The sequence below is a fragment of the Manacus candei genome, unplaced genomic scaffold, assembly GCF_025592945.1.
Source record: "Manacus candei isolate 608988 ecotype Guabito, Panama unplaced genomic scaffold, ASM2559294v1 h1tg000027l, whole genome shotgun sequence".
Classification (NCBI taxonomy): domain Eukaryota; kingdom Metazoa; phylum Chordata; class Aves; order Passeriformes; family Pipridae; genus Manacus; species Manacus candei.
In genome coordinates this window covers 9162258-9181931 of record NW_026138075.1, presented here as the reverse complement: position 1 = coordinate 9181931, position 19674 = coordinate 9162258, and the positions used below count along the sequence as shown (strand labels likewise).

Below are 19674 nucleotides of genomic sequence, written 5' to 3'. Positions count from 1 at the left end.
GTCTTTTGCAAAACTTACCCAAGGAAGCTGAAGTCTTACCTTCTGGACATGTAGTACACATATCAGCAGATTTCTCACAGGTCCTACATGAAGAGTCACAGGACAGCAACTTCCTTTTTGCATCTGGGATGAAAGGGATATTTAATTGTAGGTCACTCAGCAAGGACATGGTTAGTCATTTAGGCCCCTCAGTTCAGGAAGGATATTGAGGTGCTGGAGCAGGTCCAGAGAAGAGCAACAAGGCTGGTGAAGGGACTTAAGCACAAGTCCTGTGAGGAGAGGCTGAAGGAGTTGGGATTGTTCAGCTTGGAGAAGTGGATGCTCAAGGGAGACCTCGTCACTCTCTACAACTCCCTGTAAGGAAGGTGTAGCCAGGTGGGCGGCGGTCTCCCAGGCAACCAGCAGTAGGACAAGAAACACGGTCTTAAACTGTGCCAAGGGAGGTTTAGGTTAGATAGTAGGAAGAAATTCTTTACAAAGAGAGTAATCAGACCTTGGAATGGGCTGTCCAGGAAGGTGGTGGATTCTCCATCCCTGGAGGTTTTTAAGATGAGACTGGATGTGGCACTCAATGCCATGGTCTAGTAACCACGGGAGTGTTGGATCAAGGGTTGGACTTGATGATCTTGGAGGTCTTTTCCAACCTGGTTGATTCTATAAATCTGTGATTCTATGAGTCTATAGTTCTATGATTCTTTACTAGGACTACTTGTTGTCAGAGGCTGAAACGGTTAATGACTTACACATTCTCAGATCATCAAAAGACTTTTGCAAACTGAAAAGAAGCAGCTGCTCACCCAGTAAAGCCTGCCTTTCCCTGAACACTGCTGAAGGACCTTCACATCAGGTAAGTGGGTGCCATTGTCCAAGTCTCCTGGGTGCGGATGCATACCTGAAGCTACAAGCTGGATTTCCAAATAAGGGAAGAGGCTAAGAAGAGGCAAGCCCAGCAAGGTGGGAGAATCCCTCTTATCATGCCAATGTCCTCCCTTTACATGATAACTCCGCACATCTAGCCTGGGCTATGCATCTCAAATGTTGGACCATGATGGACCATGATTGGTGCTGGCACAATAGGCAGCTGCAGCTGTCTTAGAAGATGTCAGAGACTCAGTCACATGTCCCGTGACACTATCCATTGTAAGACTCCCCACCCCGGGGAGGTACAAGGTGTTCCCACCTGAGCTAGAAATATATAATAACTCATAACACCTTTGAGTTTTGTGGGGGGCTTGCCCCAACCCCAATAGCGCAAGGCCCCCACTTCAACCAACCAATGTGGAAGCTGTACCTACCAAGTTTTATCACTGGATCCAGTGGGCAGTGACTATATATATTTTTCCACCTTTTTCCTTTCTTTCCCTTTCTCTCCCTCATGCATTTCCTTAAGTGTTATCTTTATGCTTTAATAGTACTGTATCACTATGCTTTAATATTGCTATATAGCTATAGATGCTTTAATATTGCTATGCTTTGATAATGCTATATTGCTATAGATGCTGTAATACTGCTGTACTGCTAACACCCAAAACGACAACATACCTGTTTACCTTTGAAACAAAATTGTTCTAAAATAAACCCTTCATGTAAGTGTTTAGATATTTTTCAGTGCTGTTTCACTCTAATCTGCCTCAAGGGATTTATTAATAAGAATCTGGGTTAGCCTCTCCTTCTGGGGTGGGTTGCAACACTTGTGCATACTACTTGTACAGTGAAAGCCTATAGTATTATTCTTGCTGGCAACTAGCACAGTATAAAGCCACTCCAGATTTGTCAGGAGATTAGCAGAGTTTTCCTTGTCACTACCATTCTGGCTACAGCATCTCTGAACTCCCTGAACAAGGACCCAGTGTTTGCAGGGCCCAGGCACAGGTCATAGGATCCACAGGATAATGTAGGTAACAGATGAAAGCTGCATGTTGCCAGGGTGAATGTGAGTTGTGACAGTCCAGATTGCAGACTGGGTTTGCCAAGTCTGAGGTCAATGGACAAAATATTAGACCCTGGTATACTCCACAAAAGACCATATAGCTTTAGCATTGGTTTTAGTAGCCAGAAGCGTTGGTGACATAGTGAGTCAGAAATCTATCAAGGACTGAGAGAGGTGGGACTATGACAGTATTTCAGTGAGTGCTGACTGAAGACAATTTTCAACTTCAAAGGAACAGAAGAGGTAGAAAGTGCCTGAAACTGAATTTTGAGATGGGCAGCCTCAAGCACTGTAAGCACCTGACATTAAACCCCTGTGTTTGAATACACAAACTGTGTGTACTTGGTCTGTGTTAGCTTTGTGGCTCCATATTGACCACAGCTGAACCAGAGGGGTATAGTATCAGGTAATCTGAGCGTGCAAAACTAAAACCTCTGGAAAAGCTCTTTGGAAAGACAAGACTAAGTGAGGAAGTGACTGGCTTGTGGAATAAGAACAAATGGAAATTATGTATAAGCACTAGGAGCACAAGAAGTGGAGGGATTTACTATTAAGTAATCTCTGAATTTGCAGCACAGGCGTAGGCATTGATGAAGGACTGGAGAGGCAAGGAAACCTTGGTGCATGTTGTGAGTTCAGTGCTACCCAAAGCAGAAATAAAATGCCCCATCTTCTGGTATCAACAGTATAACTGAGCTCTGGGGCTCTTTGCCACGACATTCCTTCTGTTGGGGAGGCAGTTGTCAGATTCATTGAACATTTAGGGTGAAAGGAGATTTCTTGAAAACTCTGATTAGGCTCTGTACTTTGCACTCTCTATGTATAAGTTATATATTCACGTGCAGATTAATAGTTGTGTAGTATGTATGTTCAGTGTAGTATGTAGTATGCTCAGTGATAAGCTAGAGTTACAAAATAAATTTAAAATACTATCTTTATTTGCCTGTACAGTTCATCCTTCTTGAGGAGAAAAAGTATTTTGTTTTTCTTTTCCTAGCTCTTTTAAGCATGTAGATATGAGTGTCTTGTATGGCTTTTTACAACAGCAGGTCCTGTGAATTTAGATCCTTTCTGACTCCTGCTGACATAACTTCTATGGTTTTTTTTCCCCTGCTGAAGACCTACTTTCTATATTTCAGGTTACAACATGCTGTTCTAAGAGGATTCTAGTCTGTTTTAGTGCTCCCGAGTGCAGAGGGCAGTTTGAGTCTTTTTTAAAGCCATATAGCGCACAAGCGTCTTGAGTTTTCTCATCTAAATAATCCTAAAAGAGATCATTGCTTACTTTTGTGAGATGCACAAATTCACTGTCAAAAATTTTTTTTGAGAGACTACTTCTTAACTTCATGTTTTTCCTGACTCTTCATTATTCAACAAAACTTTAAAAAGGGTCCATTTTGATTGTGCCTGTAAGAATATAAGGAATACTCCAGAAAATTTGGATGTTTGATGTTACTAGGTTTTCTATTATCCTCACTTTATTTATGCAGAGCTTCTCTCTTTTGCTGTTCTTGAATGAAGGTAAATAGCAGGAAGGTGAGGTTAAGCAGAGAATTTGTTAGCTATTGCTGAAGAGTATTTAAAAGAGGTCATTGTTTCAAAATGTTTCAAGACTTACAATTAAAAATAAAGATATTTTTCAGTAAAGTAGTTTTTATTTCTGTTTAACATTTGCCCTTTGCAGCGTGTGCTATATTCTGTAATATATACTGGTTGCCACCAGAGGGGAATGCGAACAAGCAATTGGGTTCTGATAGTTGGCAAGGTAAACAACCTTTATCTTCCAGTCAAATATAAGTATTTAAATTCCTCAGCTTTAGTATCGACAGAAGAAATCTGTGAAAAAGATTATTTATTTTTTTTTAAATTCTGGATAGGTTAAATGTGACTGGAAATAGGCTTTTATTTATGAGAAAACCCAAATGAAGCACACATTTAGAATAATGTGGAGTTTCTCAATGTAATTTTCCTGCACAGCAAAAAGTTCTCCGAATGGGAAAATGTGATGCAACAATTTTTTTTACATGAACCTGTGCACACTACTTCAGACAATGTAACCAGATCTTCCAAAGAATTGCATGAAAAATGGTCATGCAATGTGTATTGCCTTGGATTTTGGACTGATGACAAATGAAAAGCTTGAAAATTACTGGTTTTATCTGTTGGGTTTTATTTTGCTTTCCCCTAAAGGACTTGGGGATCCAGCAAGCTTTCCTTTAAAATTTCACTCTGTAGCTCTTACAGCGGCCAATGAAACTTGTAAATGTAGGGGTCATATATATATGATGCTGTTGTAATGATTATAGAGAAACAGGGGTGGAGTTTTTCAGCACTGTTTATTCCACATCACCCACGTCACCATTGGCAGAATGGGGGAGCTTTTTGTTCGTCAGGGAACTCAGAGGTGAAGGAAATGGAACCCTTTTTTTTCTTGCCTGGGTTGAGGAAAGGACCGGACTGGTCCCTTTAAAAGCTGCAGGTGGAAGCTAAAGCTTTCTCTTCCTCGGCTCTGGAGAGAGGTGGCCACCACTTGGAACCACAACGCCACCGCCACCAGTCCCTTACCCATTGCTTTTCAAGCCACAGCTCTGCTGTGGTGCTGAAAAGATGGCTCCAGTGTGGGGAGGTTGCTGTGGGAGAATGGAGCAGCAGGGGTAACTTCCAGCCCAGAGGAGCTGAGCAGAACAAAAAACTAGGGGAGCACAGTGGGAGTCGGCCCGCTGCTGCCAGGAGAGACCCTTTGCTGGCACTGCCACCACTGCTGCTGCCACTGCTTTTTACCACTGCTGCTGCCACCACCACCAGTTACCACAGCAGGGAGAGAGTCAGAGAGAGACAGAGAGACTGACCGCTCACCACTGCGCTGCATCCCACCCTCATTTACTCCTGCCACACCATGGAGATAAGAGAACACCAACACTGCTGTTACAACCGGGACCTGAGCTTTGCCAAGTGGCACAGAGTGAGCAGCTCAGCAGCATAGCTGCTTTTGGATGAAACGGCTTTGCAGGTTTTTTGCTTTGCCCCTATTCCCTGTAGTTTTGTCTGGCTATGGGGAGGAAAATGATCAGTGTGGAAGCCATCCCCAATTTTTACCCTTTGTTCCTGGGGGCCCACATGGAGTGCAGCATGGTAGTGGCTGCCATTTTGTTTTCTTTTGTTCTGGGGGGGGCCAGGCTACATCTCGCCTTTGTTGGTTAAATTATTCCCTCTGTATTGTCGTGTTTATTGTAAGTTTTTCTCAAGAAAGTTGTGACTCCTGCTTCTGGTCTCCCCTAGTGTTTCTCCTGCTGCTAGAAAGGGGGTGGGAGGAGGGCATCCAAGTGGGGTTAATTTTTTACTGCTGAGTTTTTAAAACCAGCACAGTTGTAAACCATCCATGTACCAATTGTGGGACATTGACTCTGAAAGAACACTGTGGTTTATTATTAGGCTGTTCTGCTCTTCTTTTTTTTTTAAAGGCCAAAATGAATGACCTTTACAAGGATATTCTTTTTTGACCCAGCTAAGTGTCTCTTATTCTTTTCTAGAAACTGAGAAACTGAATCCCACCATATCATTACTTGAGCTAAACTTCACTGCAGCTCTGAAGCTATCACAGTGCTCTTGCACACACAGTTTATTCAAGGGATTGTCAAACTGGACAGGTGGGGAAAGACTGAAAAATATTTTCTTTTCTCTTTTCTCATTTGGGCTTGTGCATCATTATTGAGACAATGGCAAAGTTTCTTGAAACCTAGTACTGTTAGACTTTAACTGTGACTGCAAAATGAATCAAGAAAAAATGAGTAAAATTTTAGTTCCATTTAACACAATGTCCCTATGTTTCCTTTATTTTTGCTTAAGTCATCTTCATTTGAGCTCCCAAAATTTTCAATCTGATTTTAGAGAAAGATTAAATGAATCCTCAAAAATATTCAGGGTGAAAAACATAGGTCCATGTGGAAAGTATGGTCCTCTTCACATTCTCCTTGCTTATTCTGGAAAATGTAAAGTTTATTCAAAAAAACCTACGAAACCCTCTACAAAACCTGAGGACATATGAGCAAAGATATGGTCATATATAAAGAGGTATGCCTTTAACATAAAAGCATTTGAATTGCCTTATAATTCTTCTATAATTTCATTCAGATCCACAACTGTATTATAAGAGTCCTTTCTAGTATATATTTATCCTCTTTGTGCTGTCCACCTTGCTTTCTCTACCTGCTCCTTATGGAAAATGGACCTTTATGTCAGGTATTGCAAGCAGTTAGTGTTCAGATTGATAAAAGATGGTTTATTTCCTTAATTTTAAATCTCATTTATTCATCCTTTTCTATGAGTAAAAAGGGGACTTAAAAACTTCTATTTTTAAGTTGCTATTGAAGTAGGTCTCTGTGTACATTTGTAATACCCTTAGCTTTTACATAATGATTTCTACAAGGATTGTGTATTTACGGTATATTTTGTAATTGGGCCGTAGCACAATAAGTGCAAGAAGGAATGCAGAAGAAAATTAAGTGCCATGGCTGTTTGTAACTGCAAGCACATTCCTTTCAGAAGATGACCTGTCTACCTTTTACTGTGCATGTGATTTGAATGTGATCCAACTGAAATGTGACTTCGTTTGTTAGATTTTATTCTGTGCATGGCATTGTCCTTACAAAACCGATACTATCATGAATGAAAACGCAAAAACAGGTTACTTATCTCCAAGAGGTAATTGCATTGAAAACAATATACAAATTAGCAATAAAATACTAGACCAATCCCATTTTGAAGATTTATGTGAACTGTAAATTCCAGGAAAGTATAGGCGTGCTGGGAAGTGAATCACACTCTCCAGTAACCATTAATTCCCACTCTAATTATCTTGTAACAATGATAGTATTATTTTACAAACAAATAGCTAGATTGTGAATTTGGCATGCTTAAGAACATATGTGATAATGAATAATTTTTGCTTGCTTCTAAACAACCTGAAATTTCACATATAGATGATGCTTAAAAATGTATCCTACCTCTTCCCATGATGCTCTAATTCTGCACTCTAAATGCTGTAGCATTTTCATATTTAGAAGACCTGTTCTCTTCTGCTGATGATTTCTCTTCTGTCTTTTGCATATCCCATTCCTGCTTTTTTCCCCCTTTCCATATTCTGAGACCTTTATATATATATCTGCAGAGCTGCATTGAGGTCCTTTAAGTAATATTTTTAAAGCGTGTATTATTGTTTTTCTCAACCAGTACATTTTTACTGATTTTTTTGCTGTGTATTTAGGAGAAGGAAAATACACAGGATATGTCAATGGCTGCTGATGGGAGATTGCTCTTATTATTGGGTGTGGTATGTAATAGTAAACTGAACCAGATGCTATTTGGATATGTAATTTGCTACAGCATATATTATCTGTACGTAAAGAAGCACGTGTTCCATTTTGAATTTTCATCAGAAATAGACCTCATTCCATATCCAGTTTCTGTCCTGGACAGACTTCTGACCAGTTTGTCACTATGTGGGTATAACCAAAACTGTGTAATCTACACTCACTATGTCATTTCTGATGGACTGTTAATAATGGATCATTTGCAGCAGCTGCCCAGACCACACCTGACACCTCAGGCTACAAGCTGGGTGTTAAAGTACTCTGCAAGAAGTGTTTCTTTGGCTTCACATCTATGACTCTGCTGTGATAACTCCCCTCCTGGGAGGCATTGCACCTTCACACCCAGCCTGAGGGGTCATCTCTGCTAATGGGCCATACTGGACTGGCATAATAGGCAGCTCAACACCTAGACTATCAAAGACTTCAAAAATATCCAATGATTCAGAGTTAGATCACCCATTGTGAAACTCCCTACCCTGGGGGAGGTACTGGGCATTTCCACCTAAACCTGAGCATATATGATCTTGGGATTTTGGGACTTCTGATAGCACCTGTTGGATCTAGAGGAGGCCCAGAACTCCAACAGGACTGCCATTGCCACTCTCAACAAGACTGCAATCATTACTTCAACAGAACTGAGACCATCATCTGGACCAACAGGTTTCCCTTCCTCTTTGCACCCACAGGGGCCACATGGTGCTCAGCACAGAGGTTAACAAACACCGTTCTGTTCTTGTTGCAGGGTGCAGGGTTACACATCTGTCTTTGTGGGTTAAAACCGGTTTTCTCTGTATCATTGTATTTATTGTAATTTTTTTTGTAAATTGCAACTCTGACCTGTACTCTCTCTTGAGTTGGGTTCATTTCTCCCACCAGTTTACTTTTAAACCAGCACACTTTTCATAAAAATATGGCAGACTAAACCAAGGAATTAACTGTTTTTAGAGTGCAGCATTTCAGTGATCAGTGTTTTGCAGAACTTGGAAAACATCTGATCCAGTTGAAATGGTATGTGTATTGACTTGGTGAATTAAGCTTACACTAGTGTGTTTCCTGGCTTCCAAAGTCATTTCATCATCTAGCACATGAGAAAAAATACAGATGCTTCACAATAGAAACACAGAGTTCAGTTGTTCGTTTTGTTTCTTTTTCCTTTCTCCCTTTCTTAGCTTACCCTGTCTTTTTAAAAACCTGAATAATAGACATAGTCTGTTGCATTTTTTTCAGACTGAATATGACTTTTTAGGGATTCCTGATATGAGCTGAACTCTTTGCCCAGCAAAATATACCCACAAAGTAAATATAATTTGAAAAAGTCTCTTTTTTAATAGAACGTTTTGGTTACTGGAGCGTTTGCTAATAAAAATTCGTAAGACAGGTCTATCATTCATCCTTGCATAAGAAATTAAGGGAAAGCTTCAATATGGAAAAAAAAAGGTGCATTCCACATTCACAAAGGTTTTAACACTAGGTGGACTAGTCTCTCAAATTGCAAAGGAAGTCAGACTTTGGGTTGATTTCTCCATTGCAGGTTCTGATGTACTGCCCTTTAATGTATGTTAGTCTTGGAACTAACAAAACAAATCTGTTTCCCAGAAATCACATTGTTCCAAATTGTGTGTCAACACAGTCACTAAACCCATAGTGGAACCCGCTGAATCCATGTGACTGTAAGAGCCAAAGATAAATGGTTTCATTATTTGTAAATACAATTCAAGGTCTAATACCTCATCTCTCTAATAGTACTTTTCTAAAGAAAAAGAGTAAATAGAAAAGTAACATAGTAAAAGCTGATGTAAATTACTAGATTTGGAAATTTTGGTTATTGTCCTAGTTGTATTGTATTCCTGCATTTTCTGGAGCAGGCCATGTACTGAGGATGAGCTTGGTGATATGATATCTTCATTCCTGTGACAAAGGGCAAGGTTTTTTATTTAATACTTGGCCACCTCAATCTCACAAAGCAGGGGGAGTAATAATCATGTGGCCTGTGTTCTTTAATCAGATTCTTTAATTCAGGCAAGCTCTGCCAGGGTGCTGTACCAATGTAAATGTGTTTAGGATGCTGAGCACTCAGTGGAAGAAGTGTATATTGATAAATGGGCAGACAGGATGAGAGTCAAACGTGTAATATCAGCCGCAACCTTGCCCACACTGGCTGGTGAGCAAACATGAAAAGTATTCTAATATCATCTGCAGCCCGGACAAGCTTCTTGGACGATGCCTGTGCTGCATGACAGGCTACCTGTGGGAGGCGTGTCCAGGGCTGCAGGGGACACACTGAGGGCAAGGAAGCCCAGGGGACATGCACCGGAATAGACAACCCCATTGGTCACAAGGTCACATGGTTTTAAGGGATAAAAAGAGCGCTGGCTTTGAATTAAAGCCTCTTTGATTGCCACCTCATTGGAGAGCTGACTCCATTTATTATATAAAGACCCCACGTTACAGCTACCCTTAGAAAAGGAGTGTGACAACAGATGAGATGGAAGATCCTTGTATTTTGCTAAGAAAAAATAACCCTGGAGGAAATCAAAGTGTATTTAAAAAAAAATAAAAAACAAAGAAACAAACAAACAAACATAGAGTAAAATTGGATAAAATATTTGTAGATTTGTCCAGGTTAACAAGTGAAAATTTGGAAAGATGCTATGGAGTTTGTCCCTTTGTATGAAAGAAAAAGTACTTTCTCTGTCCCCATGATCTTTGAAGTAAAGAATGGAAAAGATGAGATCCTGCAGATATGCTTAAAAAGAGATGGAGAGGACTCACTTGTTCTGGGCCCAGGGATGTTTTCTGTACAGGTATGAATACCAGAATCTTCACCGACAGTAAGCTTCAAGGAGCACAAACATGTTTTCATTTTATTCGTGTTTGTACTAATCCTACAGAATAGTGTAGACAAGGATAGTGACTGCCTTTCCTAAATTTTATTGGTTTTCAGAAAGATTTAGATGAGGAAGAAAATAATTGTAAGAGATTGTGAAACTTTTGGATTTTTGGCTTGGTTTGGTTTTTGGTTTTGTTTCCCCCCCCTCCGCCCCTTTGAAATTTTTCAAAACATTACCAGAGTGTGAAACATACTGCAGTCTCTAACCAGGAACTATCCTGTTGGTGTGATGCTTTGCTAGAGCTAAATGTGCTTTAGTCCTGCCTGCCTAAATCCTGTATTTTTTGTTAAGGATTTTTAGCATGCAACAAGGATTTTCAGACAGTTGGAAATCTGGACTCAGCTGACATCTGTTCCCTGACTGCATCATCAAAAGAAATGAATGACTGACAGTCTAGCCAAAAACTCAATTATTTAGATTCTGTTCTTAATTAGACAATGAAAATTACTATTATGAGAACTGGATGATCTTAGAATGTCTGAACAGGAAACTTCACAAAATGTAGATAAGTGTAGTTATTAAGAGTGTAACTTCAGGAAAGACAGTAACAACTACATTAACATTTTTACTTGAAGACTACTAGTATTTGGAAGCCTATCCTTGACAGAAAAGGCTCAGGATTTCAACAAGTTCAACATCATTTTCCCAGCAGTTATATGGTACAGCAGCTACCACACTGAAGGAATCGCAGCAAGTCTATTCACAAAAAGGTGTAGAGCCACCAGCCATGTTCCCTGGCATCCCATCTCCAGCTGCAGCAGGAATCCTGCAACTTTGGAGTAGTCACTATTATTCAAGCCAGTACAGCTCTGAGAGAGATGTATCTTGCAGTTTGAAATGCCCCTAAGACAAACATATTTTTAGTACTGGGAGGAAAGAGAAATGGTATGCAAGATAGAGAGAAAGAAGTTTCACAGCACAGCAGTATATCATTGATTGTATATATCAGCAATGCTGATATATACAGAATTGCATCAGATGTCTGCTCAAAGGAAAAAAGCTGACAAGAAGTCACCTTGTTTTACAGTGTGAGAAAGAAATAACCAATACATAGACCAGACTGCAGATATGCTCTTCCCAAGGCACTGACGTAGACAGTCTCAAATTGAAAAAAAAAAACTTGCTTATATGCATTAAACACAAGGAAATGAATATAGGAGATCAACTTTCTAGTAATATTTCTCATTTTTAGGTCTGTGGGTTTTTTTGAAATGAAGAAAAGTTATTCCTTTTGAAACAACATTTCTCCATCAGATAGGCAATGAATAGAAATGGTAAATATTTTTCCTGAAAATATTTGTCACTGTATTTTAATTTTTAGTACAAGATCACACAGTTCTAAGGATAGTCATTCTTTGATGTGTTTCATTCAAATAAAGACATAGGGATCAGAAGAAAATGTATATTTGATTCAAAAATATAGCTATTAATCTGGTCTCTTGCTTCATTCAGTGAACATCCCTGTCAGATACTTTTCATTTGCTCTTAAAGACCCTTAGTGATGTAAATCCCTAAATCTCCCAGAATATTCCACTATTGCTCCATTATTCTATTTGAAAGTCCCATTTATTCCATTAGCAATTTCATTTGGTAACATAAACATTCAATTGTACTTTATATAACTGGCATAATGGGAATGACAAATATTCTACATATACACTCTTCATTTAAAGCTTTCTTCATAAATTTGTGGCAGTACTGTGATGCATTTAAAGATGCTCCTGAGGGAAAATAATTTTTAAAACTATTACAAAGCATTCCCCTCAACATCTTTAGTTTTAAAAGCATTTTTCTTCCAAATACTTTTTGGATTATTTGGGCCTTTTTGGAACAGAGAATTGATTTTCCCATGCTAGGGATGAGGGCACCAAGAAAGAACTGATTATTTTGTGAAGATTGTGGTAACATCCTGTGTGGGAGCAGAATGCCAGAATATAGTTCTACAGCCCATGTTTGGTCTCTCAGAAAGCAGTGTATGTCTATCTAGGGAAGAGCAGGGAAAAGAAAAGAGAGAGCTTTTTTTAGCATACACTACCCTTACACAGAGCCACATATTAGATTATTTTCAAAGAATCACAGAATATGGCAAGTTTGAAGAGACCCATGAGGATCATCGAGTTCAACTTATATTGACTTCTATGTAGGGAACCAATAGCCACAAAGCTACTCTAAGACACAGCCCATAAGGCTCCAACTAGTTTAGATAAGGAAATCCCAGTATCCTAATCTATTATCTATATTTTACACTTTTCATATGTTTTTTCTTTTTATCTGTTATATTTCTAATCTTTTATCTATTCAGATAAGATAACTCACAGATAAGAAACACGTTATATTGAAATGTTATGCTATTTTCAGGAAGATGGATTTCACTCTGTGAAACCAATGGGTTTGGTCATTTATACTTTTAAAATTACAGCAAGTTTGACAACAGTGCAATTTCACTCGATCTGCAAGATCTTGCTATACTATTTCAAATTGTTTAGTAGTCTTCAAAGAAACAGAAAAGATTATGGAATCTGTTGCAACTTACGGCTCCAGAACTTTCCCACTGACTGAGAATTTCTTGGATTCAGACACTGCCCATGAGATAACTGGAAACTGTTTTTGCACCCAGTACAGTTCTCATAACTGTACCCAACACAGGTTGCACAGTTCCTGTGGCAAGGTTCGCATTCTCTAGAGATGTCGTCAGCGAAGAAGCCGTCTCCACACTCACTCACACATGTGCCACCTGCAATAGACATAGCATATGTCTATTTATCATACTGTTATCATACTGACCCCTGTCAACCCTGCAAGGAGGTACCTCATGTATAGCTTATCTCTGTCTCCAGCAAGAAATGGTTTAAGGAAAAGAACCAGTATATAAGAACACATGTTATTTTTTGCAGCTACATGAACTCTAATTTTTTTAGTATGAAACCTAAATTCAGTTCAGTTGCTTACGCAAGCTTCACAAACTTCAAACCAATCTGCACTTAAATTTATATCATGCTGGGCTTTAATCAGTATGCTAAATCCTAGTACATACAAATCTTATGGAAGTCCAGGTCTGAATAAAAGTTTTGTGGTTGAGTCCCAATTATTATACAGTCCCAATAGAAAATCAGTTTTAGATATATGCAGATTTTTGGGATCTCTAGTTTCTGCTGAATATAAAATTAAACTCAGGCAATCCTGATTCAGCTTAAGGATTGGCATACCAAAGGTCCTGGAAGTTGTTACACTGATAGCTTTTTCAGCTTCCTCTGATTTCAATTAATAAAACTGTAGACCAACAGATCACCTCTGGTTGTGACCACAGTTTTCCATGAGTGTGATGACACTACTAGGCACCTTCAGCAGGTAATGCAAAAGAATACTATAATCTCAGAAATTCCTGTGATTAATTTTTGGCACCATGTCTGAACCAGACCTGCCTGATTTACGGCTTCTTAATAAAGCTAAGAAACTCCTAGTCTTGTGTGAACCTGGTGTGGAATTTAGTGGTTTTAACTGAACTTATTTCAGAGTGTTTAAGGCTTGTTACTCCACATGCACCTGAAAGTCAAAGTAAAACTAGACTTGCAAATAGAAAGGAAACATTTAAGTGCCTTTCCATAGTTAAAGACAAAATCTGAATCAAATACAAAACTTTTTTATATACCCAAAGAGTGGAAATTCAAATACATGGATCCTTTGAATCAAATTACACCACTGGCTAACATAACCACCTTACATTAGTTCAAATGCCTGATTTTGCAAAAGGCTAACTCCCCTCAGCCTCCACTGTCTGACATAGTATAGACTTAAGAATTCAAGAATTTGGATTCAGAATCTTTCCCTAAACAAAAGGTCTAAAATATTTTTGTAGATATGCCATACTTGGTACTTTGCTTACCTGAGAGATAAAAGCCTTCCTCACAGGAGTCACATTTGTCCTTGTCACAGCTATCACAATTGCTAGGACAATCTCTACACTGCAGAGAATCTTCATCTCTGTAGGTGTTTTCTGGGCAGTATTTGTAGCAATAGTGCTTATACCTGCAAGATAAAGTAGAACATCATTAGTAAGTTCTTTTGAGACTATTGAGTTTGTTTTCTGTGTGTTTCTAGGAGTGGTAATCATAAAGTTCTAATGTCATCCTAGTGAACAGAAATAATTCCTCTAATGAGGATTCAAATTGTATTTGTGGTTATGTTACTTATTCAACTGACAAAGACATGGTTTCTAATCTCATGATTCTTAAGTATAGCTAATTGAATTTTTAAATGAAAGCACAAAAATGAACACATGCTTAATTAGAAATTACTGTATTGCTGTTGTAAAGAGCTTGTAAAAACATATAATCCAATGCTGTAGTTTGTAGATAGGTTGTAACCAACACTTTCTTTTGTCATGGTGATTTTTACAGAGATCTCTTAACTGTCTCTTCGAAAAGCAGTAGAGTTCTTTTCTCTCCACTTAAGTTAAGCTTTTAATGAATTATTTTTTCCTTTGCATAAACTCCATACATTTTTATGTCTAATGAACAGCACATACCAGAACTGGACACAACATACTAAGAGCAAACTAGTTGAAATCCAGTCCCAAAGCACTATTTAATTTTTAGACCCATTCTTCATAGTCCTCTTTTCATTTATGTAAAGTTCACATCAGTCCCTAAGGTTAAACAAGCCTTAATTCTGAGTGATTGGTGAGTTTCCAGCATTTCCCTAGTCTTTTCCAAAGTTACTGTTCTCAGATAGGCAATTTAAGGAATGAGACAACATACAGAGCACAGGTCTATGTAGTGTACCATGTGTTTTTGCTTTAGAAAAAAGTGTAGGCATGAAAAGCTATGCAGCTATACTTACATATAATAGTTCTGAATGCATGTTATACAGGTTCTTGGATCATCTGAAATTAAAAATATAAAATTCTGTAAATAATTTTCAGAGTTAAAACCAGAATGCTAAAAAGAATTATTGCTACAACATTTTTATTTTAATATTTCTAACACTAAAATAGCTACAGCCATAACAAGAACATCGTTGCCTCTGAATCTCTGTTTACAGTTTTTTTGGAGATAAACTCTTCCACAATCAGATTCTGGCCTCTATGTTCATAGGTTCATAAAAACCTGTGGCTTTTTAGTCCTCATTATGAACCCCAATAGGTACCTAGAAGATGATGAATGCTTAGGAATTGATGATCTGAAAAACAGAATGTTCACAGGGGCTCAGATTGGGTCAAATGAACTCCTAAAAGGAGATTTAACTTATCTAAATCTGTAATTTCACCCTCTTTATTTGTTGCAGAGATAAAAGCATTTGACACTTCTAAAAGCAAACTTTTCAAGGACATCTAAGCAATCAGTTTAACCTTAAAAATACTGAGCTAGACAAGCAGGTTTCTGTATTTGGGGAGGGGGTAGTGGTGGGGGAAGTGTAAGCCTTTTGGGTAAATTTTCTCATCAGAAAATTAATTTTTGTATTCAAAAATTTTGTTGAATGAACGGGAACATTTAAAACTGTTAAAATTATGGATGTGGCTTCATGCTCACAACATAAAGAATATTTTCTATAACCTTCCTTCTATTGCTGTCTATTAGCTTTCTTTTCTTTCACCTTAACCAAAGTTCCCAATGGGAGCAGAATTGAAGGAAATATAACAAGTGGGGTGAATGTATTTATAAATTGTTCTACTATGAAATGCCTATAAATTATTTTTGATATTAACAGTACACATAGTGCAAAATTTTCACTGCATCTGTTAGAACTGTGTTTACAATAAAACACACTTCACACATGCAAACTCATTAGGCAACACACACTTGGTTTTGCAACTGGTTCTAGCAATTTATCTGTGAGGTGTAAGGTTTTACCCAGAAATGTTGCAGATCTGTTAAAATATTCCCTTTAGTGTTTAAAGCACAAAGAGAAACAGCAATGACCTGATCTACTGTTCTTCACTCTCTATGAAGTCTTGTTTTAATTCCAGGTAAAAGGCATTTGGTTTGTCCAGGGCTTCATTTTGAGTGATTTATGAAATATTGTTTCTAAATGAGGAGACTTCTTGAGATATTATTTTCCTCAATTCACTTGTGTGGTTTTTTTGCATTTAAAGTGTTAATATAGTATTGTTAGGAGCCAGTGGTAAATAAGAGTATTTATACCTTTTGAAAATTATTATAATATTGGTACATACAGTCCTTCTCTTTTGTTGATGGAAAAAAAAATAGAGTACTGTCATAGGTTTACTTATTCTAAAAATCCAAGCAGAAATTTTCCTTTCCCTTGTCCTGCTCTAAAAGAAGGATGTTGAATGAGGGAGGGGGAAGAGGTAATTGACTATACAAAAGAACTGGCTGGCAGACTTGCACTCCAGGCTGATGGACCTTCCAAAACTGCAGGATGGGGGTAGAAGTTTTTCGCCTCCTCTCCTTGCAAACGGGGGGCACTTCACTCTTTGCCTTAACGGGAGCAAGGTGTGTGTTGGAAAAGCTCTGAGGCCGTTTTGCTCTTGACCTGGTCATCTGGCTGTTCTCCGGCCTTGGCTTGCCTATGGTCTGCTCTGTCACCAGCCGGACCTGCTCAGATTTCATGGGAGAAGTTTGGTTCATCCTGCAGAGGAACCTTTTGGGGAGGGGGTCGTTTTAGTTTTTCCCTCCTCCGATCCTGTGTTTTGGCAGCAGTTTGTGCTCATCAAGGAAAGGGGGAAGTCCCAACCACAATCAGCTGCAGACAATATGAGTTTCGTGGGAAAGAAACCGCCCTTCTTTCCCCTTTTCCCCCTTCCCTTCTCTGTGGGGTGGAAATTGCCATTTTCAGCTTCTCCTGCGATCCGGAGCCCAACAGCCCTGCTGACCAACACCGAGCACTGCAGGCTCTGCTCCTCCAGTGATCCAACAGTGCCCCTGCCAACCGGAATCAGAATTGTGCCAGAGGACAGAGAAGTATCAAACTGTTTCCTTTTTGAAGGGGACTTTTGGTTACAGGATTATTGTTTAGTTGTTTTTATGTTCTTTTGTTGTTCTGCCAATACACATATATTTAATAAAGGGTTGTTATTTTCTCTTTTTCCATACTTCCTCGATTGGAGCCTCTAAATTTTGGATTTACAATTGCTGAGAGAGAGGAGTTTGGTCCACCGCATAACTCATCCTCCTTAGCAAAACACTTCAGTCTCCTTTAAACTGAGACAAGTACACACCAAAAGAGATCATTAAATTTGTTTGTGGGTTTAGTAACTAATTCTCCATGTACTTTCTGGCTTTTATGGAGAAAGGACTATTTGCTTTCTTGCCTGTGGGATGTTCTGATGATTGTTTCTTCCTAACTACCCTCTCAGTTTTACCTGCATGGATGACTATCTATGTAGCTCAGTTTGAGTCAGATCTCAGCAGTAATTACAAAGAAAGTCAAAATTTATGGTTTTTCTCTGGAAAGAGATTAGAAGAAACAAGTATTAGGTAAGTGACCATTAAGTAAAGATAACATATTTTGAGTTGGTTTAGGATCTAAATGAAAATATCTGGTAAAACATGGATAAAAATAGTTAATTTAGATTGTGAGTTGGAATACATAGTGTGGAGAGGGGAAAAAAAAAAAAGTATCACTAATAGAACTTGTATTCTGCTGCTTACACAAAGTTTAGACAGAAGTGGTAATATTAAATGCCTTATTAGAAGGCCACAAATTTCATAATAGTTGCTTTGTTGTATTTCATTTGGGAGTGAACTGAAGCTTTCTTCGACCTAAGATTTTGGCGGCAGGAGCAGGAAGAATTTCTTGACAATTTTGCAAAATGAAAACATGCACTCATTGCACTATGTTAGTGTGAGTTAATTTAGAGGCTTTTTTATAGTATATTATGGCATTTATCAACCCTTACTGAAACATTCCTCTTTCTATCAAAGACACATCCACTAAAGAGAAGATCTATTACCTTCTGTACTTAGTCATAGTTTCTGAATTTAAACTGTTGAGGAATAATTAACATAATTTGGAAAGAAATGCAAAGAGGGCAACTATCTAATAGCCAGCAAAGAGGAGACTAAATAAGTAACTATTGCTGCAATAGCAAATTTTATATGTAACATGTGTAATGTTTGCAAAATCTTGGAAATTAATTATAAGAATGAAATAAGTCTTGGGAATTTTATGGATATATGCATGTGGTTTGTTCTTTAACACTGTCCTCTTTTAAAATCTGCCACAATCAGTTCTTGGATTAGTGGTAGTAAACATCCTATGTTCACTGAGTAATGAGATCTCTGTGGTGCAAAGGGGGTTGATCTATATGATGTCATGCTCCAAAAGACCTCTTGTCTTGACAGCTATTAATATTTTATCTATATTTTAGAGTTTCCATTTGTATTGATTTTAGCTTTGTCACTCTTTTAAAGACAGAAAGAAAAGTGATTTTGATAGCACTTAAAGTAGCATTCAACTATTTATAAAACATAAGGCCATAGACACAAAATACTCCCCTGTTTTGTTCTGGTTTCATTGTCTTTTTTTTAGATAAGTAAATATTGTCTAGAGTTCATAGAAAATTTGGTTTCTTCCCTTGTGTGTAATAAACTGATATTCCTGTTCCCTTCTCCACACCCAGCCTTCTCAAGTACAATCCATTTGGAGTACAGATATGTTATAATACAGAAAAGGTATGTGTCAAGATTAAATACTGGTGAAAGGTCAAACAGTCATACAGACTGTTAGGACTCTGATTTGAAATGAATTTGTGTTCTTTTCTACTCTGGGATTGCAGTATGGGCATTAATGTTAAAAGCACAGCATTGTTATGCTGGAAGAGTGTTTTGCTTCAAATATGTCAAGGAACAGTGTAATTTGGTTTTTGTGGGTTTTGTTTGTCTGTGTTTTTTTTAACATTACTATAGAGGCTTAATAAAATATTTAATACATATGTTATTCCACATTAAAAATTAGTTCCAGACCATTCATAAGCATGCCAATTAGGCTAGTATGGCATCAAGCAGAGTCAACTGCACTCAAGAGTATGTGGGCAGAAGAAGGTACAAAGGTGAACCCTAATATCTGTAGCCATTGTTTGGACACTGTGTACAAAAAGCCATAGATATTTTTGTGATTAGTGCTTTGCTAAGGCAATGTTCCTATTACATGTGCCACATCTCGTCGGTGCCTGCAGGCAGAATGATATTTGTGAGCAATAAAGATTCTTTATCTCCTCAGAATACAAGCAATCAATGAAGCAAATCAGAAAGAAAAGAATTGACTGAATTTAAAATAAATCATCATCTGTATTTAAACTACACGGACTTACCTGTCCTTGATTAAGTCTCTCTGACAGTTCCTGTCTTTGCTCTTAACCTCCAGTGTTGATACAATAAAGACATATTTGCCACACAGGTGCCTTAAAACAAAATTGACTCCAAACTTGGAGGAAAACTATATTCCATAAGGATTTCAGAAAATATTACGAACAAACACTGTCAGTATTCCTCCTCATACCTGGCGAAGAATAACCTGCAGTGTT

General features: G+C 38.1%; 1 protein-coding gene across 7 annotated transcripts in view; it reads right to left on the bottom strand.

Annotated features, from left to right (window-relative positions):
- The window catches only part of PCSK5 (proprotein convertase subtilisin/kexin type 5), a 250017-nt gene that overhangs the window by 13324 nt on the left and 217019 nt on the right, over positions 1-19674 (bottom strand). For all 7 annotated transcript variants that reach the window (XM_051789299.1, XM_051789294.1, XM_051789297.1 and 4 more), the window contains 4 exons: positions 15030-15072; positions 14074-14216; positions 12724-12924; positions 40-123 (listed from right to left, as the gene is read on the bottom strand). In XM_051789299.1, coding sequence (XP_051645259.1) covers positions 40-123; positions 12724-12924; positions 14074-14216; positions 15030-15072 — 471 coding nt within the window. The remainder of the gene's footprint in view (positions 1-39; positions 124-12723; positions 12925-14073; positions 14217-15029; positions 15073-19674) is intronic.